At 36.1% G+C, this 24,562-nt stretch overlaps 5 protein-coding genes across 12 annotated transcripts; 2 read left to right on the top strand and 3 right to left on the bottom strand.

Moving 5' to 3' along the window:
• Nucleotides 1-60: 60 nt before the first annotated feature.
• On the bottom strand, nt 61-4,518 carry LOC145963848 (replication protein A 70 kDa DNA-binding subunit-like). Of its 4 annotated transcripts, none has more exons than XM_083086114.1 (13): nt 4,287-4,518; nt 4,175-4,222; nt 3,646-3,845; nt 3,403-3,551; nt 3,197-3,296; nt 2,968-3,130; nt 2,671-2,875; nt 2,185-2,297; nt 1,939-2,105; nt 1,534-1,765; nt 1,038-1,121; nt 755-949; nt 61-586 (listed from the first exon to the last, which is right to left on the bottom strand). In XM_083086114.1, exons 1-13 carry the CDS (start codon nt 4,314-4,316, stop codon nt 464-466), a joined length of 1,809 nt encoding a protein of 602 aa, XP_082942240.1. In that variant the 5' UTR covers nt 4,317-4,518; the 3' UTR covers nt 61-463. The 4 variants fall into 4 exon arrangements, with proteins under 4 accessions (XP_082942240.1, XP_082942241.1, XP_082942239.1 ...); XM_083086115.1 differs by having other exon boundaries at nt 3,487-3,551; XM_083086113.1 differs by having other exon boundaries at nt 63-586; nt 3,397-3,551.
• Atac2 (Ada2a-containing complex component 2) lies at nt 4,255-7,565 on the top strand. 2 transcript variants are annotated; one of them, XM_083086112.1, is made up of 7 exons: nt 4,255-4,564; nt 4,976-5,192; nt 5,274-5,422; nt 5,501-5,722; nt 5,793-6,104; nt 6,166-6,690; nt 6,767-7,565. In XM_083086112.1, the coding sequence occupies exons 1-7, from the start codon at nt 4,513-4,515 to the stop codon at nt 7,120-7,122; spliced, it is 1,833 nt and encodes a 610-aa protein (XP_082942238.1). In that variant the 5' UTR covers nt 4,255-4,512; the 3' UTR covers nt 7,123-7,565. The 2 variants fall into 2 exon arrangements, with proteins under 2 accessions (XP_082942238.1, XP_082942237.1); XM_083086111.1 differs by having other exon boundaries at nt 4,255-5,192.
• On the top strand, nt 7,409-10,959 carry LOC145963851 (dnaJ protein homolog 1). The gene is made up of 2 exons (XM_083086122.1): nt 7,409-7,565; nt 8,797-10,959. The coding sequence occupies exon 2, from the start codon at nt 8,824-8,826 to the stop codon at nt 9,871-9,873; it is 1,050 nt and encodes a 349-aa protein (XP_082942248.1). The 5' UTR covers nt 7,409-7,565; nt 8,797-8,823; the 3' UTR covers nt 9,874-10,959.
• On the bottom strand, nt 10,773-15,019 carry Stl (ADAMTS metallopeptidase stall). Of its 2 annotated transcripts, none has more exons than XM_083086108.1 (5): nt 14,412-15,019; nt 13,767-13,979; nt 12,918-13,636; nt 12,451-12,845; nt 10,773-12,240 (listed from the first exon to the last, which is right to left on the bottom strand). In XM_083086108.1, the coding sequence occupies exons 1-5, from the start codon at nt 14,529-14,531 to the stop codon at nt 11,447-11,449; spliced, it is 2,241 nt and encodes a 746-aa protein (XP_082942234.1). In that variant the 5' UTR covers nt 14,532-15,019; the 3' UTR covers nt 10,773-11,446. The 2 variants fall into 2 exon arrangements, with proteins under 2 accessions (XP_082942234.1, XP_082942235.1); XM_083086109.1 differs by having other exon boundaries at nt 12,451-12,821.
• A 127-nt stretch (nt 15,020-15,146) lies between these two features.
• Nucleotides 15,147-24,511, bottom strand: Gpp (DOT1 like histone lysine methyltransferase grappa). Of its 3 annotated transcripts, none has more exons than XM_083086100.1 (11): nt 23,783-24,509; nt 23,370-23,549; nt 22,974-23,300; nt 22,480-22,747; nt 21,727-22,411; nt 21,178-21,643; nt 20,438-21,058; nt 19,906-20,348; nt 19,580-19,822; nt 19,244-19,497; nt 15,147-17,245 (listed from the first exon to the last, which is right to left on the bottom strand). In XM_083086100.1, exons 1-11 carry the CDS (start codon nt 23,858-23,860, stop codon nt 16,803-16,805), a joined length of 4,008 nt encoding a protein of 1,335 aa, XP_082942226.1. In that variant the 5' UTR covers nt 23,861-24,509; the 3' UTR covers nt 15,147-16,802. The 3 variants fall into 3 exon arrangements, with proteins under 3 accessions (XP_082942226.1, XP_082942227.1, XP_082942228.1); XM_083086101.1 differs by having other exon boundaries at nt 19,906-20,333; nt 23,783-24,508; XM_083086102.1 differs by lacking the exon at nt 15,147-17,245 and adding an exon at nt 18,447-18,589 and having other exon boundaries at nt 23,783-24,511.
• Nucleotides 24,512-24,562: the final 51 nt, after the last annotated feature.

Genomic DNA, 24,562 nt, shown 5'->3' with positions numbered 1-24,562 from the left:
AAATTTAAAGAAGTATAGCATAATATATTTATATTAATTTGTACGATGTTTTGGATTTTACTATGTGACATATATTATATTTTATACATAAATATCTACAGATCCACAGTAGAGAATTCAAATTATCAAAGATAAATTTGAGAAAAACAAATTTTTGTAGAAAGAATGGAAAGAAAAATTTTTAAAAAATAATATTGGATTAATATTATTAATATAACTTGTAAATGTTTTAATTCAATATTTCTTTGAATATAAATCATTTTACATGCTTTTTCTTTATTTGTACTAAAAATATTTTATCTCACACAATTAATAAACAATTCAAATAAAAGAAAAATTACCTTAAAGAAAAAATAATATTTAAATTATTGCACAACTATCAATAAGTAATATCATTAATAAGTATTAAGTATATTATCAATAAGTTTTAAACTTAAACTTATCTTTTATCAAAATGAAATTTTTAGTTAGATTCCAATTTCTCAATATGTACCACCTTGGAAACTTTATCTATCAAATATGTTAGATGAGTTTTATAATTTAATGGTACAACTGATGTGCAAGTATGTTTTATTCTCATCTCATCCTGAAAGATATAAAAATTACTCGAAAATGGAAAATAAAATATATTTTTTAAAATATAATGATATATAATGATTTATATATAATGTTAAAGAAAAAAAGGACTAATAAGAAATAAAATTATGGAAGAATAATCTTATTAATACACTAAAATACATAATGAATTGATTACCTGAAAAACTTCCGATTTTACCCTCAAACTGAATATGAACCTTTTGAAATTTGCCTCATTAAGTTTCTCCATATAAGCGTCATTATCATTTTCCTTCAATTCTCCTAATTCTTGTGCCGATATACCCAATATCTTTTCGGCTACTTCATTGAAGGCAATTGTCCAGCGATTGCCTGTCGCGTCTGCTATATTCATCTGAGAATTATTACAATCAATTATATGTATTCCAAAAATAAGTTTTTAAGTTAAAAAATGAGGAAAATATAAAAAAGTTAATACGTACATTTGCCAATAAGCGATAAACAAAATTCGGATAATCTTTATTACACTTCTCACATCTAAATATTCCAGTAGATTGATCAATCAACTGAAATCAAATATTTCACAGTAACTCGTATAAGCCTAATATGTAATCTTTACATTTAAGATATTACAGTATACTACAGCATCGAGAAACATATCAAACTTAATAAAATTCATATTTTATAAATATATTCAATAAATAGTTTCATCAGAAAATCTTTTTTAACTTTCGATTATATTATTCAAATGATATAATAATCACAAGTTATTATGAAGGAAAAAACTGAGAAAGTTGATACAAAATTTTTTCTTTGAAAAGTTGAAAATTCCTTTGTTTTCATCCTCGTCTAAAATTTATTAATTTACGTCTATATTTTCAATTAATATATATAATTACATAGCACATGTGAATAGCACATTGAAAATGTCACAAATTTCCGCTTTATAAATATGCACGATTCGCATATATAACTCACCTTCTTTCTACAACTATCTATAGGACATGCTTTATAGATAGAATTTTCTACGCGAATTAAATTAATAGTCGCCACCACCTTATACGAATCTGTAAAATTCAATTTTTCCCCCAATCGTGCTTCGGTCATTTCTCGGAAAGTGTATAATGGCGTGTTAAAATCGCCTCCACTTGATCTAGACAAAAATTTAACATTCTCCAAATGATTTGCTGCAGTATACCATTTGCGCAATCTGAAACATGCATTATATATATAATACATAAAAATTATATTACTGTATATATTACTTATATTACTATATAATCTTATGCACCATATTTGTGTAACTATACATGTGTGCATATGTAATTAAGTACAAATATGGTTTCAAAAATCCATTTAAGTAATGTAGTCAATGATATATACTTATGTGCTTCTGGTAAGTCTGGATCTTTTTTTAGTACAGATGAATTTATAAGGGATAAATTTTTTCCACCATTGAATTCACCAACACGTGCTCCCTTGATGGCTAAGATTGGATTATTAAAACCATCAAAATCTTCAGCTTCTTTCCCCCACAATGCGACACATATCTGATATAAAAGAAAATTCATTTTATTCGTCCATAATAAGAAAATATTCAAATTTGACGAGTCAAGAAATTGCGTGTACCATTGCACCACTGTCATCTATGAGATTGATATCTCTCTTAATAAGTTCTTTGCCAGTAGTTCGCTGTATAATGTGTTGTATATCGTTAAATGTCGTAACGACGCCCAAGATATCTGTTATAAGTATAATATTGTTATATATACAATATTGCAATTTCCTATTTAAAATGTATAGTTACATATTGATAGTTACATCTTACTTTATATCATAAATTTAGCATTGATATATATTTATTATATATTATTGTATTTATTATTATATATTGAAATTTAGCTAGTTATCAACTAATAACTAAGCATTTTTAAAGATAGTACAACAAAAAAATAGATAAAAATAATATAGATATTAACAATTAATATAATATTTTATATCATTTTATCACACAAAAATTAAGGAGAGATATTTCAAAAACTTCAATATGAAAAGATTACCTATTGTACTAATATTTGAAATTTAATTAGAAATTATTTTTTATGAGCACATTACCAATCAAATCATTTTGTTCCTTGCTTTCCACTTGACTTATCGGACAGAAATCAAACTGTTGCATCGGAATGTTATCACAGTTTTTATGACATGGCGAAATCATTGTATCATCAGTTAATGTCATCTCATAATCATTTTTCAATGTACTGAACTGTTTATTCGCCGTTTTCAATTTACACCGCGAAATATAATATACATTACCAACCTAAATAAAACATATAATTCAATTTTTTACAGGAAAAAAATATATGTCATTGATTTGAATAATACTAGTATCAATTCATTGATGATACATACATCTATTAAGTCATAGAACGTATCACATTGTTTATTGAACGCAACACATCGAATTTCACCGCTTTCATCAATTAAATCCATGGAGAACAGTTTGCCTTCTCCACGAGAATTGCTCCACGTTCTAATTGTAGATTTATTTGTCACACGAGCCTTGATTATCCACCTATAGAATATTTTTTTGTAATATCTTTTGTATCTAAAAATATATCTTAGAATTGATTTCACCCACCTATTTTGATATGGACTTAACATTGCAATTGGTATAGTTGATATATAGAATGATGTAGAAGATGTATCATGATTTAAAATATTCTTTTCGATTGTACCAACTATTATAAACAAAATAATTTTTTATTCAATCATAAAGTGTCGTGTTAAATATACATCCAAAACAGAACAATTGACAAAATAATATTATTAATCTATTACTATTACTAGTCTGGTAAGATGTTGCTGTAGATGTATTAGATGTAGTTACATATTCAAGCCGCAATTTGTTATCTGTGTTCGTTGGATTACCTATTCTGTAGCCAACTTCGTTGCCAGGAAATAGCACCTCAATATCCAGTATTAGCATTATACGTCTATTAAATTAAATAGAATATACACTTAAATAGAATATACACTTTTGAATTAAATTGTTTGTTTAATGTATATATGAAGAATTAAATTAAATACCTTTCCTTTCCATTATTGTTAACTGAAGTTAAGGCATAATTTAATATTTTGCAAACTGTATATTGAGTCAAAGTATTATTTGTTATCAAATGATTTAAATGAGTAACCAACATTGTGAACGAATTTAATCTATGCCCATCAGATAAAAGTAATCTATATCGATCATCTGTATTAATGGATGAAGGTATTTTTTTGTAACCCTACAAGATTGTAATTAATATATTTAAGATTTCATATTATAAAAGAATAAAATAAAACTGATATACTTAGAAATACAATTATATATATAAATTATGTTTCAAAAATCAAAATAATTAAGAATACTTTGATATCTATGTGTCCATACAAAAACAATAAAAGTTTAATTATATCGTGATGTTTCATATATTAATTCTTACAAAAACTTTATTGTTAAAGTAATGTAGCTCTGTGTAAAATTTTCTGAATTTTCAATCCATACATATTTTAGAAAAAGCCAAAAATCAAAATCTGTCAAATATTATTCTTTCTGTATAATCATTAGGCTTACCAATATTTGAAGCACCGGTTTTTTTATATCTACACCATTCATGATTTCCTGAAACAATAAACTTCCTTATCTCAAATACAACGCAATAACGATAGGCTTTCGACAAACTTACATCTAATGCTCCTTTCGTTAGATTATACATGATTGCAGATTATTCTGAATTATTTTTAATGCGATCAAAAATCTTGATGGATCTCTCGTTAAACAAAAGAACATTCGGTCTTTACAACTAATTACGTATGTTTTATTATTCGGCATCTCTCCAGTACTCTCTGATCCAGAGATGCTAGACAGCTGGAAGCTGGCCAGATTGCAATCGCACATGGAGGGTGGAGGGGATGCGAATGAACACGTGGACGCAAAGCGTATCCTCTCTACGCACTTACATGTGTATGTACAACGTGCTGCTGACATAAATTCAAATTTTATCTCGCTAGGTTGGATCCAATCTTCCTTAAGCGGATTTCAGTCTCCGCTAAATTTTGTTAGTTTTGTAGAATTTGAATCTTTATTATCCAACTACCTACTTATCCAATTATTGAATGAAATAATGAAAAGTAGAGGTTAAGTAGATTCTTCCTTTAGTTCATTCCTTTTTTTAAGAGAATAAGATGTCAAAAGTTGTTGAAAGCACAACAAATCCCCAGGAAGAACTGAGTGAGGCTGAGAGCTCGGAAAGTTGCAAGAATTGTGGAAAAGCATGCGATCCTTATGATAAACCGTCGTTACATTGTAGTGGATGCGACAAAAGGATACACATAGTATGTTTAGAGAGAGGCAGTGTTCCAATGTCTTTCGTAGGGGATGTTTTCTTCGAGCTTAATTGTGCTTCTTGCAATCCACTGGGTGAGGAAACAATTGTACGCGATAGAATGCCATGGCTCAATGTTATCATCTTGACGCTTTACAATCTACGTGAAAAATCAAGCGGTATCAGTAAAAGAGGATACTTTCATTGGAAATCTGATATTAGTACTTTTGTGGACAGAAATTGGGATTATTTGTTCAAGAAAACTGTGTAAGTACTCTGTATCATTATATTTATATTAGCCCATATCTTTTGAATATGTTTTCAAATATAATTTTAATATTTACTTAGGAAAAGAAAGAAAAATTGGATCGGCACTATATCTGGTACACTGTCCCATTACAGTGGAATTTTTTTCAAGTCTGGCACCAACGAATTGGGGGAATCTGGATGGTGGAAATTATTAGACAATGATCCACCTGAAATTTTAATAGCTAGAAGTAATACAAGTGAAATTACATAATATATATGCAATTTGTAGAGAGCATTACTAATAAGTATAATTTCTATTTCCACAGATAGCAAAATGTTAATTGATAAAAAAAAACATGTTGGTTTGAAACTACCTTCTAAAGCATTAAACAGCCCTGCGCCGTCAGATTCTAGTATATCTGTTGGAGAGGATAGCAACTGTAGCGGGGACTTATTTAAAAACAAAAATTCATTGTTATATTCCCATGCATATGTTCAACCTACAGAGACATTGTCTGATTTTCTATTTGAAGAAGATGAGCCAAATGGTATATAATAGATGGCAAGAAATAAAATGTACAAATGCTGAATGTTTTGTAAAAAAGTGATATTTTGTAGACATGGATCTCGAGGATGATATAATATTACATGAGAATGAAGTTCCGTCCATTTCCGATTTAATGAGCGATTGTCAATATGAAAACAACAATTTTCATTTGACACAATTGATGGATAATTGCGATTGGTTATACAATTCGAATTCTTTATCGCCAAAATCTACTGCTGATGAAATTAAAACAATAGAGGAAGAAAGATATGACGAAGAAAGTACCGACAGTGCCGTTTCTATACGAGAGCAGCCTCCAGTTTCTTTGTTTAAAGAAACAAAGCGTCATCAATGGCCTTGGTCTAAGTCATTTGCTGCTACTGGTAATTATTTTTTATCAAATTGCATGTACAATATAAAATCTATATATTGTGTATATTACAGATGATAAAATACCACGCATGACTTATCAGGAAGAATTATATTTATTGCAAAGAATCAAGAAGACTGATCTCTCGAAAGCACCGCCCGCTGTTAAAAGATTATATAGAAAATTAGCGGTGCGAAAAATAAAACGGGAATACCAACTTCCATTATTGGACATTGATCGTTTTGGATCTAAATTAAGATCATCTGCAATATTATCTAAAGATAACGGACGAGTATTGGATCGATTTTTTAACGACGATCTGGGATACGTTTTTGAACATAGATTGCAGGGTCACTATGAGCCTACATCTGTACACAGTCCATATACGAATAGACTTTTGAAACCGTTTATAAGACGAGATACTTCTTGTCAACCACTATGGTTAAGGATCATGGAAGAGCTGCTGGCGAAAACAAATAGGAACAATCCACAATGGAAACCACCGCCAAGAGCGTCTATAGATTATTCTTACATTAGACCACAACACATTCCTGCGATCAATAGTCTCTGTAGACAATTTTTTTGGCCCGATATAGATTGTAAGTAGATAATAGTTTGTTTGCCAAGTGGTGTCGTCCCATCTTGCATATCTAATGTATCATACTTTTATTTCAGTGACCGAGTGTTTGCAATATCCAGATTTCACGTGCGTCGTGCTGTACAAGAAATTAGTCATAGGTTTCGCGATATTAGTGCCGTATGTAAGCTATAACGAGTCTTACATTAACTTTTTCTTAACGCGTCCAGAGTGGCGAAGATCAGGCATTGGCACCTTCATGCTGTATCATCTGATACAAACTTGTATGGGACAGGATGTCACGCTACATGTGTCGGTTACCAATCCCGCTTTAATATTATACCAAAAGTTTGGTTTCAAAGTAGAAGAGTTTATTCAAGATTTCTATGACAAGTATATGCCTCCGAATTCACGAGAGTGCAGACACGCTCTGTTCTTACGTTTAAGCAGATGATGGGAAATAAAGTCTTGCTGATCCACAGAATCTCTTTTGTCTGTAAAACATACTTTCACGTTATTCGATTCGTTTACAATATTCTCCTTCTGTGCCATCCAAGTATTGGGAAAAATAAATAGCAGAGAGAGAGAGAGAGAGAAGATCGCACAGATTTGAAATTCGCGCCAAGCAAGGCTGCCTAGTTTGACGTCATCGACGACGTCGCGGAAATGGCGTCGATTCATTCTCGAAAGTTCCGGAAGCTGCTAGATGGGAAGTTTATATATATATGGACTGCGGGGTTACGCGACAGTTTAGTACGTGACCCAGGAGTATCGAGTGTCGTTGGGAGAGATCGTCTCGCGACTATTCTTTGTGAAATTTCGCGAGCGTATGCGTATCTTTTGTACTCCGAGTGTCCATACGTGAAACGTGCTTGAAGAATAGGAAATAATTATAAAGTAAGTAACATGAAACGCAACGAAGGGTGCACGAGAAAAGGAGATGTGTCGCTCCGATTCATGGTAACCTTGCGTAACGCTTTATCAATTTGAACGAAAGAGAGAGACGAAATGTCGAATCAATCGGCATAATCTCCGTATGTTCTCGCGTAGATCCCTCTCGTAGATCGCGATGCGATTCATTCGTGAAGGATACAACGGTGGACGACGATCAACCGCAACGAGTCACGGAGCTTGCTTCGGGTGGGGTATTTATTTTTGCGTTGCAGCTCGTGAATCGCGCGAAACATTCGTCGTATATTCGCGGTCATCATTGCCAGAAATAGATAGATCGGTGATCGTACGTGGGTGGCATATCGGAGGCTCCCGTGGTGCGGTTCTCCACCTTTCGCGACTCGTCGAGTCGCGAAAAAAATGGCAGAAAATTCGACCATAAATACTCGGGTCGCGTTCCGCGTATTCGCGGCGATTCTAGTACATTCCTGTTATAATCGCACACACGGGACCGCAAATACATACATGCGACATACGTACACGCGAATGCGTGTCCGTGAACGCGTGCGAAACGTATAGTTTCTTTTTCCTTCTTCGAATCATAACTCGATATCCCTTCGAGCAAAAAGAAATATTCTGGCGAAGATGTGTGCGTAATTGAATTCTAATTTTAAATTATACATGTATTGAAGACATAAATTGAAATAGTTTATCAGAATATACTTTGTGTATCTTCTTGGCAGCTTGAAAGAGTCGATATCGAATGATCGTGCGCTCACAATTGGTCGCTTTAATGTAAAGCATGACAAATGTTGGTATTTTAAGACTTATAACGCATACATGAAAGCCATGTATTTAAAAAAAAATTGCCAACATCAAAAATATTTAATTTAATAATGCAAGTATAAAAGTGAAAGAACTTTGAAATATATTTCATTATTAATCGGAAATTTTTAATTTACATAGGGCTCTTCTTTTGTGTCTAACATTTCTTTTTATGAATATTTTTAAAAATTAAATAATTTTAAAATATGTTTATCATGTTTTAATATTAAAGCGATTAATAATTGCAATTATTTGACATTGACTCTTTTCAAAGAAATATATTCTGGTAAATTAACGTATACATACATGCACATACATTATATAAGAATTAAGAAGAAAAAGAATAGAAATACATATGCAAATCTTCGATTAATTTGTATATATTAAAAAAAACGTTTGGATATTGTTTCAGAAACAATAGAGGCGAAATAGAAGGAAAATGGGGAAGGACTATTATAAAATACTCGGCATAGCCAAAGGAGCGAGCGACGAGGAGATAAAAAAGGCTTACAGAAAGTTAGCTTTGCGGTATCATCCCGACAAGAACAGGAGTCCCGGTGCCGAGGAAAAATTTAAGGAAATAGCCGAGGCGTACGAAGTGTTGTCGGATGCGAAGAAGAGGGAAGTCTATGACAAATTCGGCGAGGAGGGTCTCAAGGGAGGCGCATCTGCTGGTGGAGGCGGAGGAGGAGCCACGTACACCTTCCACGGAGATCCCAGGGCGACGTTCGCTCAATTCTTCGGCTCGGCCAGTCCTTTCCACAATCTGTTCGAATTCGGTAACCGCGGAGGATTCACCTTCCACGAGGATGACATGGACATCGATATGGATCCCTTCGGACTCGGCGGCATGGGACCACCGCGACAAGGTGGCGCCTTTAGATCGCACTCGTTCAACTTTGCGAGTCCGAATACTGGTAAAGCCGCTGGCAGAGATCGCGCGCAAGATCCGGCCATCGAACACGATTTGTATATCAGCTTGGAGGAAATTCTACGCGGTTGCACGAAGAAGATGAAAATATGCAGACGGGCCATACAGCCGGACGGTAGCACCAAGAAAGAGGACAAGCTTCTCACTATCAATGTGAAACCAGGCTGGAAAGCTGGTACCAAGATCACTTTCCAAAAGGAGGGCGATCAGTCGCCGAGAAGGGAACCGGCAGATATCGTTTTTATCATTAGAGACAAGCCGCATCCGTTATTCAGGAGAGAAGGCAGTGACATTAGGTATTCATGTAAAATGAGCTTAAAGCAAGCTTTATGCGGTACCATCGTCGAAGTTCCTACGCTAACCGGCGAGAAAATACCTTTGAATCTGACGAGAGAAATTATCAAGCCGAATACTGTCAAGAGGTTCCAAGGGCACGGTCTGCCATTTCCGAAGGAGCCATCGCGGAAGGGTGATTTGCTCGTGTCGTTTGACATTAAATTCCCAGAAAATTTGACACAAAGTGCTAAGGATATATTGTATGACACGCTACCCAATTGAGCTCAAATAATGATGAATCAAAAAATAATGTACGACGTAAGAAATATCAACGCAATTGGACATCACCTAATCGTCCCGATCGTTGAGAGTATGATACGTCTCGTGTGCGTTCTAGTACACAGAGATGTGGGTATCCAGCCACGATGATGACAACAAATAAATACAGCATAATGATCGAGAGCGATTAAATGTCTCCGCGATTTGCTCGTAGAGACCGAAAATTAAGCATGTTTTACTTTCTTCGACGCTACGTCAATGTTCGACGAGTTTGAATTGAAATTCGACGAATTGGCGTCTCTATCACAGCGGCCTCTACGCGCGTAATGATAGTCCAATTGATTGACTAAAGACGAATATATATGTATATGTATATGTGTATATATACATATATATATACACATACATTAAATTGTATATTAATATAATAATAGAATTATTATAGAAAGAAAACTTATTATATTATTATTATTATTATTGCTAATATTTGTGTGACCGTCGCGTCTGGATCTTTGTTTCCTCTATTGTACGTATGCGTGGGTGTACGTGTGTGCGTAGAGATGTATGTGTGGTATGTACGAAGGTTGTAAGACAACGTAAGAACAGTGCAATGTCAGAAACTTGATGTGTTTCATTTAATCAAGGTTCGCAAACTCGCAGCAAATAAAGGCGCGTACATACAGACTCGTAAATGATCATTGTGTATATATATACATTAATTATTAATATTTTAATATTCACACAATGATAATATACGATATGCAACAAGTCTGTATCTACTTTAATATATATAGTGACATGGAAACATATATATGTATATATATATAGTCGAGTCAGTCGAGAACGCGAAAAAATATGAAACAAAGTTTGTGAATATTGCGCGATGGGTCTTGTACATACAGTTTCTTTTTTTTCGTACGTACATTTTGTCTAATAGAGGAAAACTTGTTTATATTAAGCATTAAGACGAATTATAATAAGTCCGATCGTTTAACCGATCGTCCCGTTATATAACGTGCTCCTAAGTTTAACAGTTTATTAATTATTTGTACGCTAAATAATATGAAAATTATTAAATTATAAGAGTTATATACGTATATTTTTTGCCTTCGATTCTCCTGCTTCTCGCTCCTAGAAAAAGAGCTTTTCCATTCTTTTAAGATGCAGTACCATGCTTTTTCATCTTGCATACTTTGTATAATAAAACAGCGGGTCTGCCTTCTCACAGATATTTTTAATCCTACTTAAATGTATCCATTACCTTATGTGGGGTGACACGAGTCGAGATTGAACTCAAGACCTACCGATTATCAGACGATCGTTCTATCTACCGAGTTACAGGTCTCCCCGTCCTGCTTCTATATAAATACGAATATAATACTCGGGACACTCTTAAAATAGACGGCAAAGTAGGGGGAAGGGGATGACGTCATTGCTCCCGTGCTATCTCTCGAGGCGCTTTCTCATATGGAACGAGAGAGCACGACCATTCTGCGTTTATTCCCCTCCCCGGAAGCGTGTCGAAATACTGACTAAGAACTACTGATTCATTTTTCCCTTTTTTCTTTCGCCGTTATTAATAAGCGATGGAAAAGCTCGCTTCGGATGCGGGTAATTCGATATAATCTTTGTCAATCCACTCATCTTCGCCGGACGGGGAGGTAACGTCGCGTGACACGGAAGTCAACAACGGCAAACCATCTGGGCCCGTTGTTAGATATTTGACGAGTCGGTTAACCGATCCGAGCCGATTCCCTGCATTTTGCGGCCCCAATTCCTCCTCGTACCGATAATCCTTGCTCGGCGATTTTTTCTCGAATAGAAAGTTCTCCGGCAGACAGTGATGCCGACGACAGAAATAATCCCGGCCCTCCTCGACGTGGCACCACGTTCCATCGGGTAGATACGGGTCGAGGCCGAGATCATTTAGCTCCACCCGCGGCGCGTAATAAGCAGCGATGTCCCTTCGTCGGCAAAATATCGCGCAGGCCATCCATGGCTTATCAGCTTCGTGATCTGCCTGCAATCCTTTCGTTGCACCATCTAATTCCGGCAGCTTCTCGCTGAAAAGGGCGCACTTCAACGTGGCGAATTCGCTGATCGTTCTGCGTTTCTTTCCGCAAAGTTTATCGTCATTACAAAGGAGCACATCGTAATGCGGCCCTTTGCAGCTCGTCGCCTCTCTTCTATGACCCCGATCTTCGCAAAACCGTCGTCTAATTCGAGCGCCTCTGGACCGTTGCAAGCAACCACTACTGCAGGAACCTTCCTTCCACTCGCTCCAGCTACCTCTTTTGCTGTCAGACGGCTGATCGAGAACCTGCACGCATTCTCCGCCACGACATTCGCTATCGGGTCCGCAACGAGTTCCTTAAAAAGGATAAAACGAGTTAGCTTAACGTGGAGTCAGCCCAGCCTACTCAGATAACTAAGCATGATCAATCATATTGTTGTCATGTGAATTAATATGATTAATAATATTGTTGTCATGTCAATAATTGTCAGCGATTGTTGGCAACATGACAGCAACTTCATAGACAGTTGATTATCTAGGGTATCAGCGTGGAAAAGATGTTTAACCATCCAACGCCGGTCCCGCGAAGTAATATCCACTCCTGTGAGGTGTCTCGCATCGCAGGGACTGACAAGACTGAAACAACGTGACGACGTCCGCATCCTTGTCGCGTAGGAGTAATTCGCATTGCCTTTTGGCGGTCCATTCTCTTCCGGGTAGGTCGCGATAACGCGAATAATGGTCGTATGCAGCCGCATCCGAGGTGTTTCCTGGCTCAGGCCAATCTAGGAGACAAGGCTTCGTCCGTGGAAGAGTCTCGGCTATCTCGCGGCTGCAGCCTGACCAAACTGTCTCACCTCGAACACCCCTACTGGGAGACATTATGTATCCGTCCTTCGGACACGCGTTGCCGCTCGAGTCGTGATGCATTCCTAGACTTTTAAATGGACAGGCCACATCTCTATATTTATATGTTTATATTTGATTATTTCATGGACTTTCTTTTAGGTCTTTTATCTTAAGGATAACTTACTTGTGGCCGATTTCGTGAGCGGCGATAAAAACCGAGGTAAAGCCCGCGGACGGATACGGTTTCCCGAGCTGATCCGTGACTCCCAATTCCGCTATCACGCAGGAATAAAGCGGAATGCATAGACCACCGACGGTAGCTAATCCCATGGTGGCGCCGTTTCTTCTCCCATTCTCGAGCGCGTAAAGATCCAACCCGGTCACGTAGAGACCCATGTCCCAATGGCGCGGGTGGGTATCTTCCGTGGGATTACGGGCGTTTGCGTAATAGCAAAACGAATTCAACAGGCTGCCTCTCTCGCCGCCAAAGTGTGGCAGGTCCAGCGGTTGCCTCTCCATAACGTCCAGTCGTATCAACGAGATATCGATTGAGACACCGAGGCTCGGATGATGATATAAAGCTTGGATGCCGTTCACGTACGCTAACAACATATCGCGAATCTTTTCATCGTCCCCGTCCAGGAAGGGTGAGAACAAACGATATGCTGCTTCGTCGAAGAAGACAGCAAGTTCTAACGTCAATCGCTCTTTCGTAGCTCGTGTTCGCTTTGGAGTCTCGAGATTCGGAGTTCGGATGGGTGATCGTTTAACCACATGAGGTTCACCGGGAAGGTCGGCTTCTTCCTTGATATAAAGATCATCGTCGAGTAAGGGCGAAGACTCGATACCCTTTCGTAACGGCGTGATCTCCAACGTGACGTTCTCCAGAAAGACAAGTCCGTGCTACTTCCAACAGAGATATGTTTGTTTTTTATATTCTCTACATGAAATGAATAGAAAAAGAGACAGAAAAAGAGAAAGAAAGAGGATGAATAAAGGAATAGATTTTTTCCTTTTTAGAAATATTACTGACCAAGCCATGTCCTTGGCAGAAACTTATGGCCGCAGAGCCGATATGATCCTGGTGAAGATAATAGCAAGGAGCTGGTGCATTTAATTGCGACAACTCTTCCGTGACGCCTCTAGCATTATGTTTCCATACTTGAAACTCGGACGATACAATTTTGTCATTTCTACGTAGGCTCAGCTGGACCATTTGCCCGAATACTTTAAAAGTTAAAGGAATCTGTGCACAAATTGGATAATATATATATTAAAAATTTTCTTCGACATCTGCCCGGAGAAAAAGTCTACATGTGTAATTAAATATAAATATATTATTATATGTGTAAAATGTCTTAGAGGGAAAATAATTAGAATTTTTACATCATTTTTCTTAGAAAAGTGAAATATAAAAAAATTTTGCTCATGTATAATTATACATTTATATATAAGAGAATTTTTTTTTACTTTCTCTTCAAATGTTATTTTTCTAAAAAGATGAGAATTATTCTTTTAATTATTGTCAATTTTCTTATTATTTTTCTTATGCGGATAAATATTATACAAGAGAGAGAAAACATAGATTTTATATATTTATTTATATTTGATTAATGTGTTCTTTTTCCCGGGTAAATTTTAAAGAATAAAAAATATTTTATTATCACATAATACATACCTCCAGTGCACCTTTCGAGTCCCATATCGGTAGCAATATCACTTCACTGTCTTGCGTATTATAAGTGTACACTTCGTTCAATAAAATCATCAATAGCAACCTTAATACGAAGGACGACATGCTCTTTACCTCATGTTATTTCAAGTTCAAGAGTAGTTGGAAGATTATAATGTTAACGTCTCTTTATATATTTTTAAATACATATACACACATATGCGCGTGTTATAAAACCCGCATATTTTTTTATCATTTCAGAAATTCGCGTACAAAATGCATGCTGGCACCTGTATTCAAAAACATCCGTAGTGTCAGTGATATCTCTATATGTACATATCTTTTATGTACGTGCATATATTTTATACATTGATTTTGAGCCGTAATTATATAATTTGTGATTTACCTAGATTACCTGTTCGATATAATTTTCAGTGAAAAATTGATTTATCGCTGATATGTGTAGCATGTCATAGGCAACAATAGTCGCACACTTGCCTTTAATTGACAATTTGATTTCTTAGATTCTACACTCTCCAAATCATTATCATTTTATCGGACCTCGATAGTCATGTTTTGTTTCGCGCAATTAGCCAAAAGAAATAATGATAATTATGTTAATAATCAGAGAGAAAGAGAAGGAGAGAGCAATCGTTCCATTTATATAACGTTATTCCATAAATACCGCTAGAAAACCGTTAAATGCGGGAAGGTAGAAATGAAAGAGAAAAAACGTTATACTTGTTTTACAAATAGTAATAGTATTAAAATATCTCAATAAAAACAATAAATAATAATTGTGATCAATAATAAAATTAATTTATAGAAATTTCGGCAGTGTATCTAGCATGCTTGGCAATGCTCGTTATAACTACAAATGTATAATGACATATATAGAGAAGAGGGTATATATTAAATAATACGATAACTATAATTTCTCACAGTCTAACACGTGTGTGTGTGATAACCCTTCTATATGTATATATATACATATATATATATATACACACGATCAGGATAATTCGGCAACGCAAGAAAAAAATCTTTATACATACAATGTCGCATCGTATTTTTAAAGCGTCTTGAAGTACTACTACTTGATGTTTGTGTGACGTTTACTCGACTTTTCATTTTGGAGCACCGAAAAAAGATATTGAGCACGATGCCCAATACGGGTGCACCAGTTAAAAATTTTGTAAACCGATTTGTCAACTCTGCCACTTTTTGGATATTACAATGATGTATGTAGATGTGTACCGAAAAACAGATTCATACTTTCAACTTCCCGCTTTAAAACACAATTGTATTTTAAGTGACTATTTTTTTTTGCAGTCCGTTACCACAATTTTCTATGAACCACAGTGAACACTTAGGTATACATCTTCCAGAGATGGTGGAAGATATAGCCGCATGTAAAATTTGCAGCAGATATTTGCTACGAACACACAAAGGTTTTTTGCTGGCTTGTTTTTTATCTTTTTTTTTTCCAATGCCAATTGCTCCTTCTAGCAGTCTACTATAAAACGCCTGTGATACATACAATCATGCATGCAACATACGTACACACGCACAGGTACATACATTATAATACATACATACATACATACATACATTATGTGATCGCTTCTATAACATATTTCTCTAAAGTACCTAATGTGTCCTAATCATGTTATGTATATGCATCTATGTGTGTGTGAGTGTGTATGAATGTATGTGTATACAGGCGTAGATTACCAGACACTTTGTATCTATAAACACGGCATACGAACTCGATAGTATTGTGTAATCGTATTAAAAAAGATTAAATCGGTGAGATAATTATTCGCAAAGCCTTACAAAAGATTTGATTACTAATGATAATGATAATAATAAGTTAAAATGCTATGTCAGCGAGTAATATTTGATAACCTTCTTTTGAAGTCTGTAAATTCCTTCCAATATATACGAATAATACATATTGCTAATAGCCTTACAATTTCAATCCGCATAAACTTGAATCGATGAATTTTTCATCTTATTAATTAGTCATAACTATATTCATTGTAATACAAATGTATTTTATGCTAAGTGAACCGCAAGCGTGTTCGTCAGGATTGATTTCGTTCAAACGCTCGCATATCGTGCAATCTCGCCTCTTTCGTTCCGTTAATCTTTTATCAATCAAATAATACAAAACATATATGTACGTTCTCTTGTATTATAGTTCGCGATTAAACATGCCATCCGTTATTACAAGAGAGAACTATCAATAATGAAATTAAAACAAAATGATTAATATGTAATAATTTTAAAAGCAAAAAAAAAAAACAATATATTTCTCTCGTTTGCTCACATTCGGAGAAGCAATGGAAACTCTTTTTCGTCGATCACATAGAAAATTATCTTTTGCATATAGAGTTAAGATTGTTCGTCATTCGAAGGCCATTGCCCGGAATGATTCCAATCCCAATCTTTACCCTTGGGACGAAATTTGCTAGTACTTGCAGAATTATTCCAGTCGCGATGAAAGAATTTTTTTTTAAAATGATGTCGCTCAGGATCTGGTTGTCGTTGGTACTTTAGAGGTACCGAAGAAGATGCGCTGCTCGGAGGATTACCGCTGGATAGATTCGCAGGACGAGGACTAGTCGGGGATGGGGTTCTCGGTGGGCCTAACGCTTCGTCGGGCGAAGGTACTACAGGCGGTGGTCCCGTTACAGCGCTATCCGAACCCAGTCCACTATCGGGACTAGTATTCACTCCTTCCGTCGATCGTCTACGTTTATCCAATTCTGTGGAAGCAAAGGCGACCAAGCGATCAAATCCTGAACTAATACGATCCTGCCAATCGGCTTCTCCATCTGCAAAATAAAGCTCAATCAGTAATCGAGATGTTACATTAAAAGATTAAATAAGTTACCAAATTTTCATAAAAATAAGCCAACAACCTTGATACAATAATATCATGTAAATTGTGATTATTTTTATTGTTATATATCTTTGTTATCAGTATAACTCCTAATACTTTTTTTATAAAAAATATATGTATATATTCTACAAGATAAAAATTATCTAAGTCAAAAGTTTATACATAAATATATATATATATATATATATATATATATATATATATATATATATACATATACATATACATTACTTATTAGTAAGCAATATATACAATATGAAATGCGGATATTATATGTATAAAGATTTAGAAGAAAAAATATTAAAAAGTACAATTAAAGTATTAAATTAATTGTATTATATTTCTATTTAATGCATAAAATAAAATATGTGGAGATTAAAGTCAGTTGTAATTTAATTTATTTTTTAATCATACAGATGAAAAAATATTTTAAATATTATTAGACTTAAAAATAAAATAATTCCTATGATTGTGTTACATCATTTGCAAATACAGAATGTATTGTATATTGATATACAGAAGCAAATGATAATATATAATACTAATGTTAATACAATAAATGTATATTGTATCAACTGATCAAACTGGAAAAGTTGCATTGAGAGTTAAAACTGCGAAAAAAACTGCGTATTTAAACACGCGAAACTAGAACAAAATAAATAGAATATTTCAAAATTTTCGCATGCAACATGCACTAAAAGTAAAAGCTCATCGATTAGAATATATTTGTTCAAATTCTAACTCTCGACATGCTATGTGTCTATGTACATATAATTCATCCATGAAATCAAACTTGCATCCTTGCGCGATAAGTCTGTGGCTTATTTTCATGAACTGATTTCTAAATTAATAGTGCCTTTTGTCTTTTCCAAAAATAGTAAGAATATAAATGCTGCTCTTACGCGCACGCATAAGGTAAGGAAAGAAAATAAATAAATAAATTGTATAAAATATATAATAATTGTATAAATTGTATAAAATATATAATAATTGTATAAATTGTATAAAATATATAATAATTGTATAAATTGTATAAAATATATAATTTACAAAATTACTAGAGAATCGAATAAAACAAAATGAATTTTGACCCCCGTGGGACAACTCACCGGCGACAATGTACCGACGAACCAACCCACAGGCAGCCGTGTATTTTTTCATTTCTCCCTTCTCTGTGATCTGTGTGTGTGTCTCAATCTCTAATAAAACAAGCTTCAGGGATTCTGAGATTGAGTATGTGACAGAGAGAACTAACCAATAAACAGCTACAGTGCATCTAACAAATACAGCAAACAACAACAAAAATAAATATAAATAAAAGTCAAAAAATACCAGCTCCATAAGATAAGCTAAACCATTAGTGCATGTGTAAATACGTGGAGAGATGCATAAGAAAAAAAACTAATATAATAGTATCTAGAAAAACATATAAGCAAAATAGCATTTAGTAGGATTTATATAGCGCGAAAATTTTATATTTTCAACATTGCCATACTATTCTATGTGTTCCTTATGTATAAGAATAGTAAGATAACGAAATAGAGACAGCTGTACATATCCTTGCGTAAGAAAATTGTACAAGGAGAAATATATATTCTTTCGCGAGACGGATCAATTTGACAATTAAGCGTTACAAGATGTGTAATCGCATTATTTAACAACTTGAATTTATATCGCGGCTGAATATATTTGCCAAATCGCATATCCAAAAGTACATATATATACATCTTGACATTATATATTTTGAAATTTTGAAGCATTATAGAACTTTATAGCTCGCTTCACGTATTACGACAAATCTTCTATAGCTATTGTACTAAAGCATATTCGATTGGAGCACAGATTCATTCCAAGCATATACATTTCATACTAATAATACAACGGGACGCTTTCAGAAGGCGTCCTGAAAGTGTTAGATCATTCCGCTTACCGTCATCTCCAACGACATTTCGTTGCCTCTGCGTCGTCATTTGAGGTTCGTCGACTAACGGCGTCGACGTATTAGAATGCGGCTCCACGAGAGGACTTAGGGGCGCTCCGCTTGTGCTTACCGATGATACAACCGCTTCCGTTTTTATGGACATTGATGTTTGCGACTGACAAATTGCTGTTACTGCATTTGCATTTGTCGTATTTGCGTTGCCGCTATTACTGTTCGTTGTGTATCGTGGATATGGCTGAAATCTACGAATGTAGCAAGCACGTTATATTGACTAGTTTGACTAATTTTTCATTTTTTGATATTACCGTTTCGAAATATTATCACCTTGTATTGTTAGAAAGGGTCGATTCGGTTTTGCCACTATTATTATGGTTGTTCAATATTCGGGCATGTAATGATGCTGCGAGCCCTTCTACGGGCAATAATTCCCCATTTGACGTAGTTTGAGACGAATGTAGAGGTAGGGGCGCCGAGTGAGATTGATTGAGTGACTGAGCGGGATTATCCGAAAAATAGGATTCATGATAAGGCTTAATGTCTGCTCGTGGTAATTGGACCGGTGTATATCTGGATAGAAGCGAAGATTTGCATCTATAGTAGTGCATATCAATAGATCATGAAAAAACTATATCAAATTGAGATATAAATACCTTTGCGGTTGCGTTACTGGAGTAAAAAGTACGGACGATCTTGAACTAGTTGTGGGCGTGGAAGTGGAAGTTCCCGAAGTAGGCACATAACTAGCTACATGTGCCAAAGTCGACAAACCGGCGTCTCCTTCGGCACTCGCTGGTCTACTAATAGGAGAGTATACAGTTTCCGGTCTTATTATTGAGCTCATGTCAACGGTAGCGTTTATTATAGACTGATTGGATATTTCCAGAGTCCTTTCTATTTCTCCATTCATGAGTTCACCGACCGTAGAGACGAGCAATCCACTTCCACTAGTTACAAGTCGATTGTCGTGACTCGATGATTGTCTAGAATCGACCGTTGATCTGTCGGACGATGTCGAATGAGATGACGAGATGCGTTCCTGCGAGAGATGACGACGAAGCGCTAGTTTCGCAGGTGAAACCTGCAATATCGCAGTCTGTTAATAAAACATTATTGGGAATGCGAAATTATACAAGGCGTGCATTTAAAGACAAAAAATCAATATCAATCAATCAATACACTTACTTGAGTATAATCCGGAGTAGAAACACTTTGCGGCAATGGAGCGCGCTTTCTGTCGGGTTCAGATTGACTTTGCAATTGCACTTGTAGCTGCATCTGTTGTTGCTTAGTCCTATTTTGTTGATCCTCGTTTAATACACTCGTGATTATGCTTTTCAATCTGTCTTCAAAATTAGCGACTCTTGGTGGTTCTTGAGTTCTATTCGCGTCTTTATTAGCTGTTTGTGGTGATGGCGTGGACGAATTAGCGGATGATGCATTAGAAAAACTGAGAGATGCTTGTGGCAGTCTAGTTCTGGAATTATTGTTGCCATTCGTACTCTGCCTGTGTGGGATACGACCCGCTTCTATCTGCCTTCCAGTTTCCAAAATCTTTTGAGCCAATATTTCTGGATTATTTTCTTGTATCTTTCCTATATCTGGCACATCGGGCCATTCCTGAGATCTCGAACGACCTTCCCTACTTTTTCGCGTTGTTCCATTTTTATTACCCTGTTGATGATGATGTAAACTTTGTGAGTGTTTACTTCCTATCATATCTCTTTGTTGCTGAGCAATTGCAGCTACTTGTTTCTCATTACTTGTTCTTTCCAAAAGATTTAATTCGTGCTCCAATTTCGAAACCTGTTGCAGAAAGAAATATAAATCTATTTCATATAATACATCTAACATATAAAAAAAAAGAAAATATAATTGTATAGATTAAGAGTTTATTAATAAGTGCTAAATAGCAAGATACACACTTGAGAATGTAATCGTTTACGCTGGGAAAGTGTGGCGGAAATTTCTTTTAATATATAATCCTGAGTAAGTGATTGAGGTGGATTTGTTATGCCGTTCACGTTTCCGTTGTATTTTTCCTGCAACTCCTGATGTCTAAGTGCCACTAATCTGCTTTGTTCAGTTTCTATAGACGCTACTTGTGCTTGCAATTTACTCGCTTTAGCTTGTAGTTGTTTATGTCTTAGAACTATTTCCTTAGCTTTCGCTAGCAGATCCCCAGGTGACGTAGCATTGATACCTAATTCAGTCATTCTCGCCTTCAAGAGAGCTACACTATCATCTATGAGTACTTTAATTTGCTTCTCCAATTGCGCCGCTCTCGATTGAAGTTTAGAGTTCCTTTCTCTCTCTTTCGCGATATCCGTATTAACAGATACTTTGTAGGTGGGTGTTCTCATTGATTCTAACATGAGCATGAATTGGTCCCTGTGACGAATATACGCGTTTTCGGTTATAAAATTAGAAAAAAATAGAATAGAGAGAAAGAGAAAAAAATATAAAATAATTACCTATACAAGTCCAAAAGAATTTGCAGAGCATAAGGAGTCGCGGACGGAGCGGATGGTATACTGAGTTCCTCGTGTACCGAGGTGGAATGCGACTGTAAAGAAAGCGTCAATGAAGATAATTGTTGATCTACACAACCAGGAGCAGGTGGAGGTTTTTTCCCAAGAGCTTGAGGTGATGTACTGAGCAAAGTTTGACTATGTAGCAGGTCTAATCCAGATATATTGATCGTCTTCTTAGGCTTGGCTCTCTTAACACCTCTTCCTCTCTGTCTACCTCTAGCTGGAGCTCTCGTAATGCCGTTTGAAGTCTTTCTATTGAATTTCCTTCGTATTTTGTTCGGCTGTCGTCGACTTTTAATAGCATTTTCGTCTAGCTCAGAGTCGCTATTTGTTCCTTGCTGCTCCGAATTATTCGGACTGTCCAATTGCCTTGAAAGGTCTCTCTTGGCTCTATCACCTCTTTCATTCCTATTAGAAACCTTACTACTATTGCTGGCAGTGTTGCTTATCACAGAATCAGAGTTTTCATCTAAGCCACCTTGTTTATTGTTTTTCAAGCGGTGGAAATAACGTTCTAATTTAGTTCGATCGATTACGTGCAAATAATACGATACCGGTTTACCAGTCCAAGAGACAGAACCCTTTAATGGTGACATCTCTGAGACGTGCATTATTGTACCAATATCTGTTGGGAAAACAAAAATTGCAAAATTAAAATTATGAAATACTTATATTGATATATGGAAATATTACCACTCAGATTTCTGTCCGTTATTCGAAAGTTTAACGGACAAAACGACTTCGATGATACTATACGTGCGCCATCCCGTAAATCAGCAAAGCGTTCTTTTAATTGATGATCAACTGTTGGGCCAAACGCAAAATTATTAACAAACACTATCGTAGCTCCGGTGATACTTTCACGATGTTCATCCGCTAAAAAGTCTCCCTTTACTAAACGATAATCTCCACATCGTTTTCCATACCAATTCAACCATTTTCGAAAGTTTACTTCCATGCTCTACAATAATAATAATTCATTTATGATATAACACGATACAATATCACAATATCACGATACAATATACAAATTGAAACTGCATAAGTATTTTAATAAATATGAATATTTTATACAAAATTGATAATAAATTTTAATAAATATGAATATTTTATACAAAATTGATATATTTATTTATATAATTACAATCAATGATTAGAAGTTTTGATTCTTAACTCAATTACTGTACCTGTGCATATGTTGATGGTACATCAGCTCTTTCTACGCCAATACAAATTTTACACAAAGTTGCAGCTGCCATCTGAAGAACTACTTGACCAACTCCAGATCCTAAATCAACAAAGACATCGTCCTCCGTCACATCGATTTGATCAATCATCTGACATACAAGCTCATAACTGGTTTCACCATAGACTTCAGGTGAAAAAGGTTCGTATTGATTTAATTTATCTGGTTCAACCACAGCTTGATTATAAGTTTGCTGGAGTATATGTCGAAGTAAACCTCTACTAGGTCTCTTATTTAGTCTCTGGGATGGTAGGCTGGTACCTTTTTCCTATAGATATATATATATTCCCAATAATATATAATACCCATATAATACCATATATGAAGATATACGTACCAATTGTACTAAACTATCGATCGCTCTGTTGAATCTGTCACACAAGCTTTTCATACTTTCGTAATCTCTCGGATCATAGTTACAAAGGATATTATTCTCTAAGGGTAATTTCAAATCTGGCAAATCTTCGCAAACCCATCTCATAGTTTCGATAACGTCCAATGCTCCATCATGACGATCCTATAATATATAAGCATAATACATATAACGTAGCATAGCGATACAATGTTATAAAAAATTAAGTGATAATAAAAAAGTTAGCAATATCATAATAATAAATAAGTGGCTATGAATGAGCAAACAAATTCTGGATTAAAATTGATCATGACACGCTCTCGCTCTTCACTCTTTATTAGATGCCATGTCACATGTAATGTGTGCTAGCTTTCTCTCTCTATAAATAATCTACTCACAGACCCCGATCCCGAGGTAAGAGGCCACTGATACACGATCGGTTCCGCTCCTGCTGGCGAGTGCAGGCGCAACTCCATTTTACCAACGAATCCCTTTCCTCGTACCCCTTAGCGTAATCGTGACGAAGAAGACGTGAAAGGAGGACGTAGGCGCGCACGTACGCACGCACGCACGCACGCACGCTCGCACGCACGTACGTACGCACGCACGCGAGGCGCGCTCTGCCCGTTCCGCTAGGATCCGAGGGATCCGCTGGATCCGCCCCCTCAGAGTGGCGTGATGTAACCACGTCTCGCTGACGCCAAGGGCAAAACGTCAAACTGTGTTGACGCCGTCGATGCGAAATAAAGAGAGAGAGAGGCAGTGCTAACGTAACTGGCGACAGACGATCCGATCGATTCTCCCGTCTCGCACCGAGACACGATTGCCGCGTGGACGATGCTCGCGGATCCCCCCCGCGGCTACTTCCACGAACATGAAGGCATTCGCGGGCCCAGCGAGTCTTCCACGAGGAGGGTTATCCAGCCTCGCGCGACGTGCATACGATCGAACGGGGAGGGTGCTGGAGAACGCGCGACCGAGGGGCCGAGCCACCAGGAACCACCGGGAACGCGCGGTTTCGAATCTACGGAAAAACACACGCTAAAAAACACGACGGGCTATTGTGCTGCACAGCGTAACACGTCCGCGGAGGGGAGGGGGAGGGGCGGAGAGGGAGAGCGGGTGACGACATCAAAACATGGCGAACATGGCGTCGGGCGCCTCTTCCATCTGCCGTG

Source organism: Camponotus vicinus, unplaced genomic scaffold (genome assembly GCF_025532165.1).
Source record: "Camponotus vicinus isolate PSW18456_S1 unplaced genomic scaffold, iyCamVici1.0 SCAF_13, whole genome shotgun sequence".
Lineage (NCBI taxonomy): Eukaryota > Metazoa > Arthropoda > Insecta > Hymenoptera > Formicidae > Camponotus > Camponotus vicinus.
Note: the sequence above shows the minus strand (reverse complement) of the source record. Positions and strands in the feature narration are given on the sequence as shown.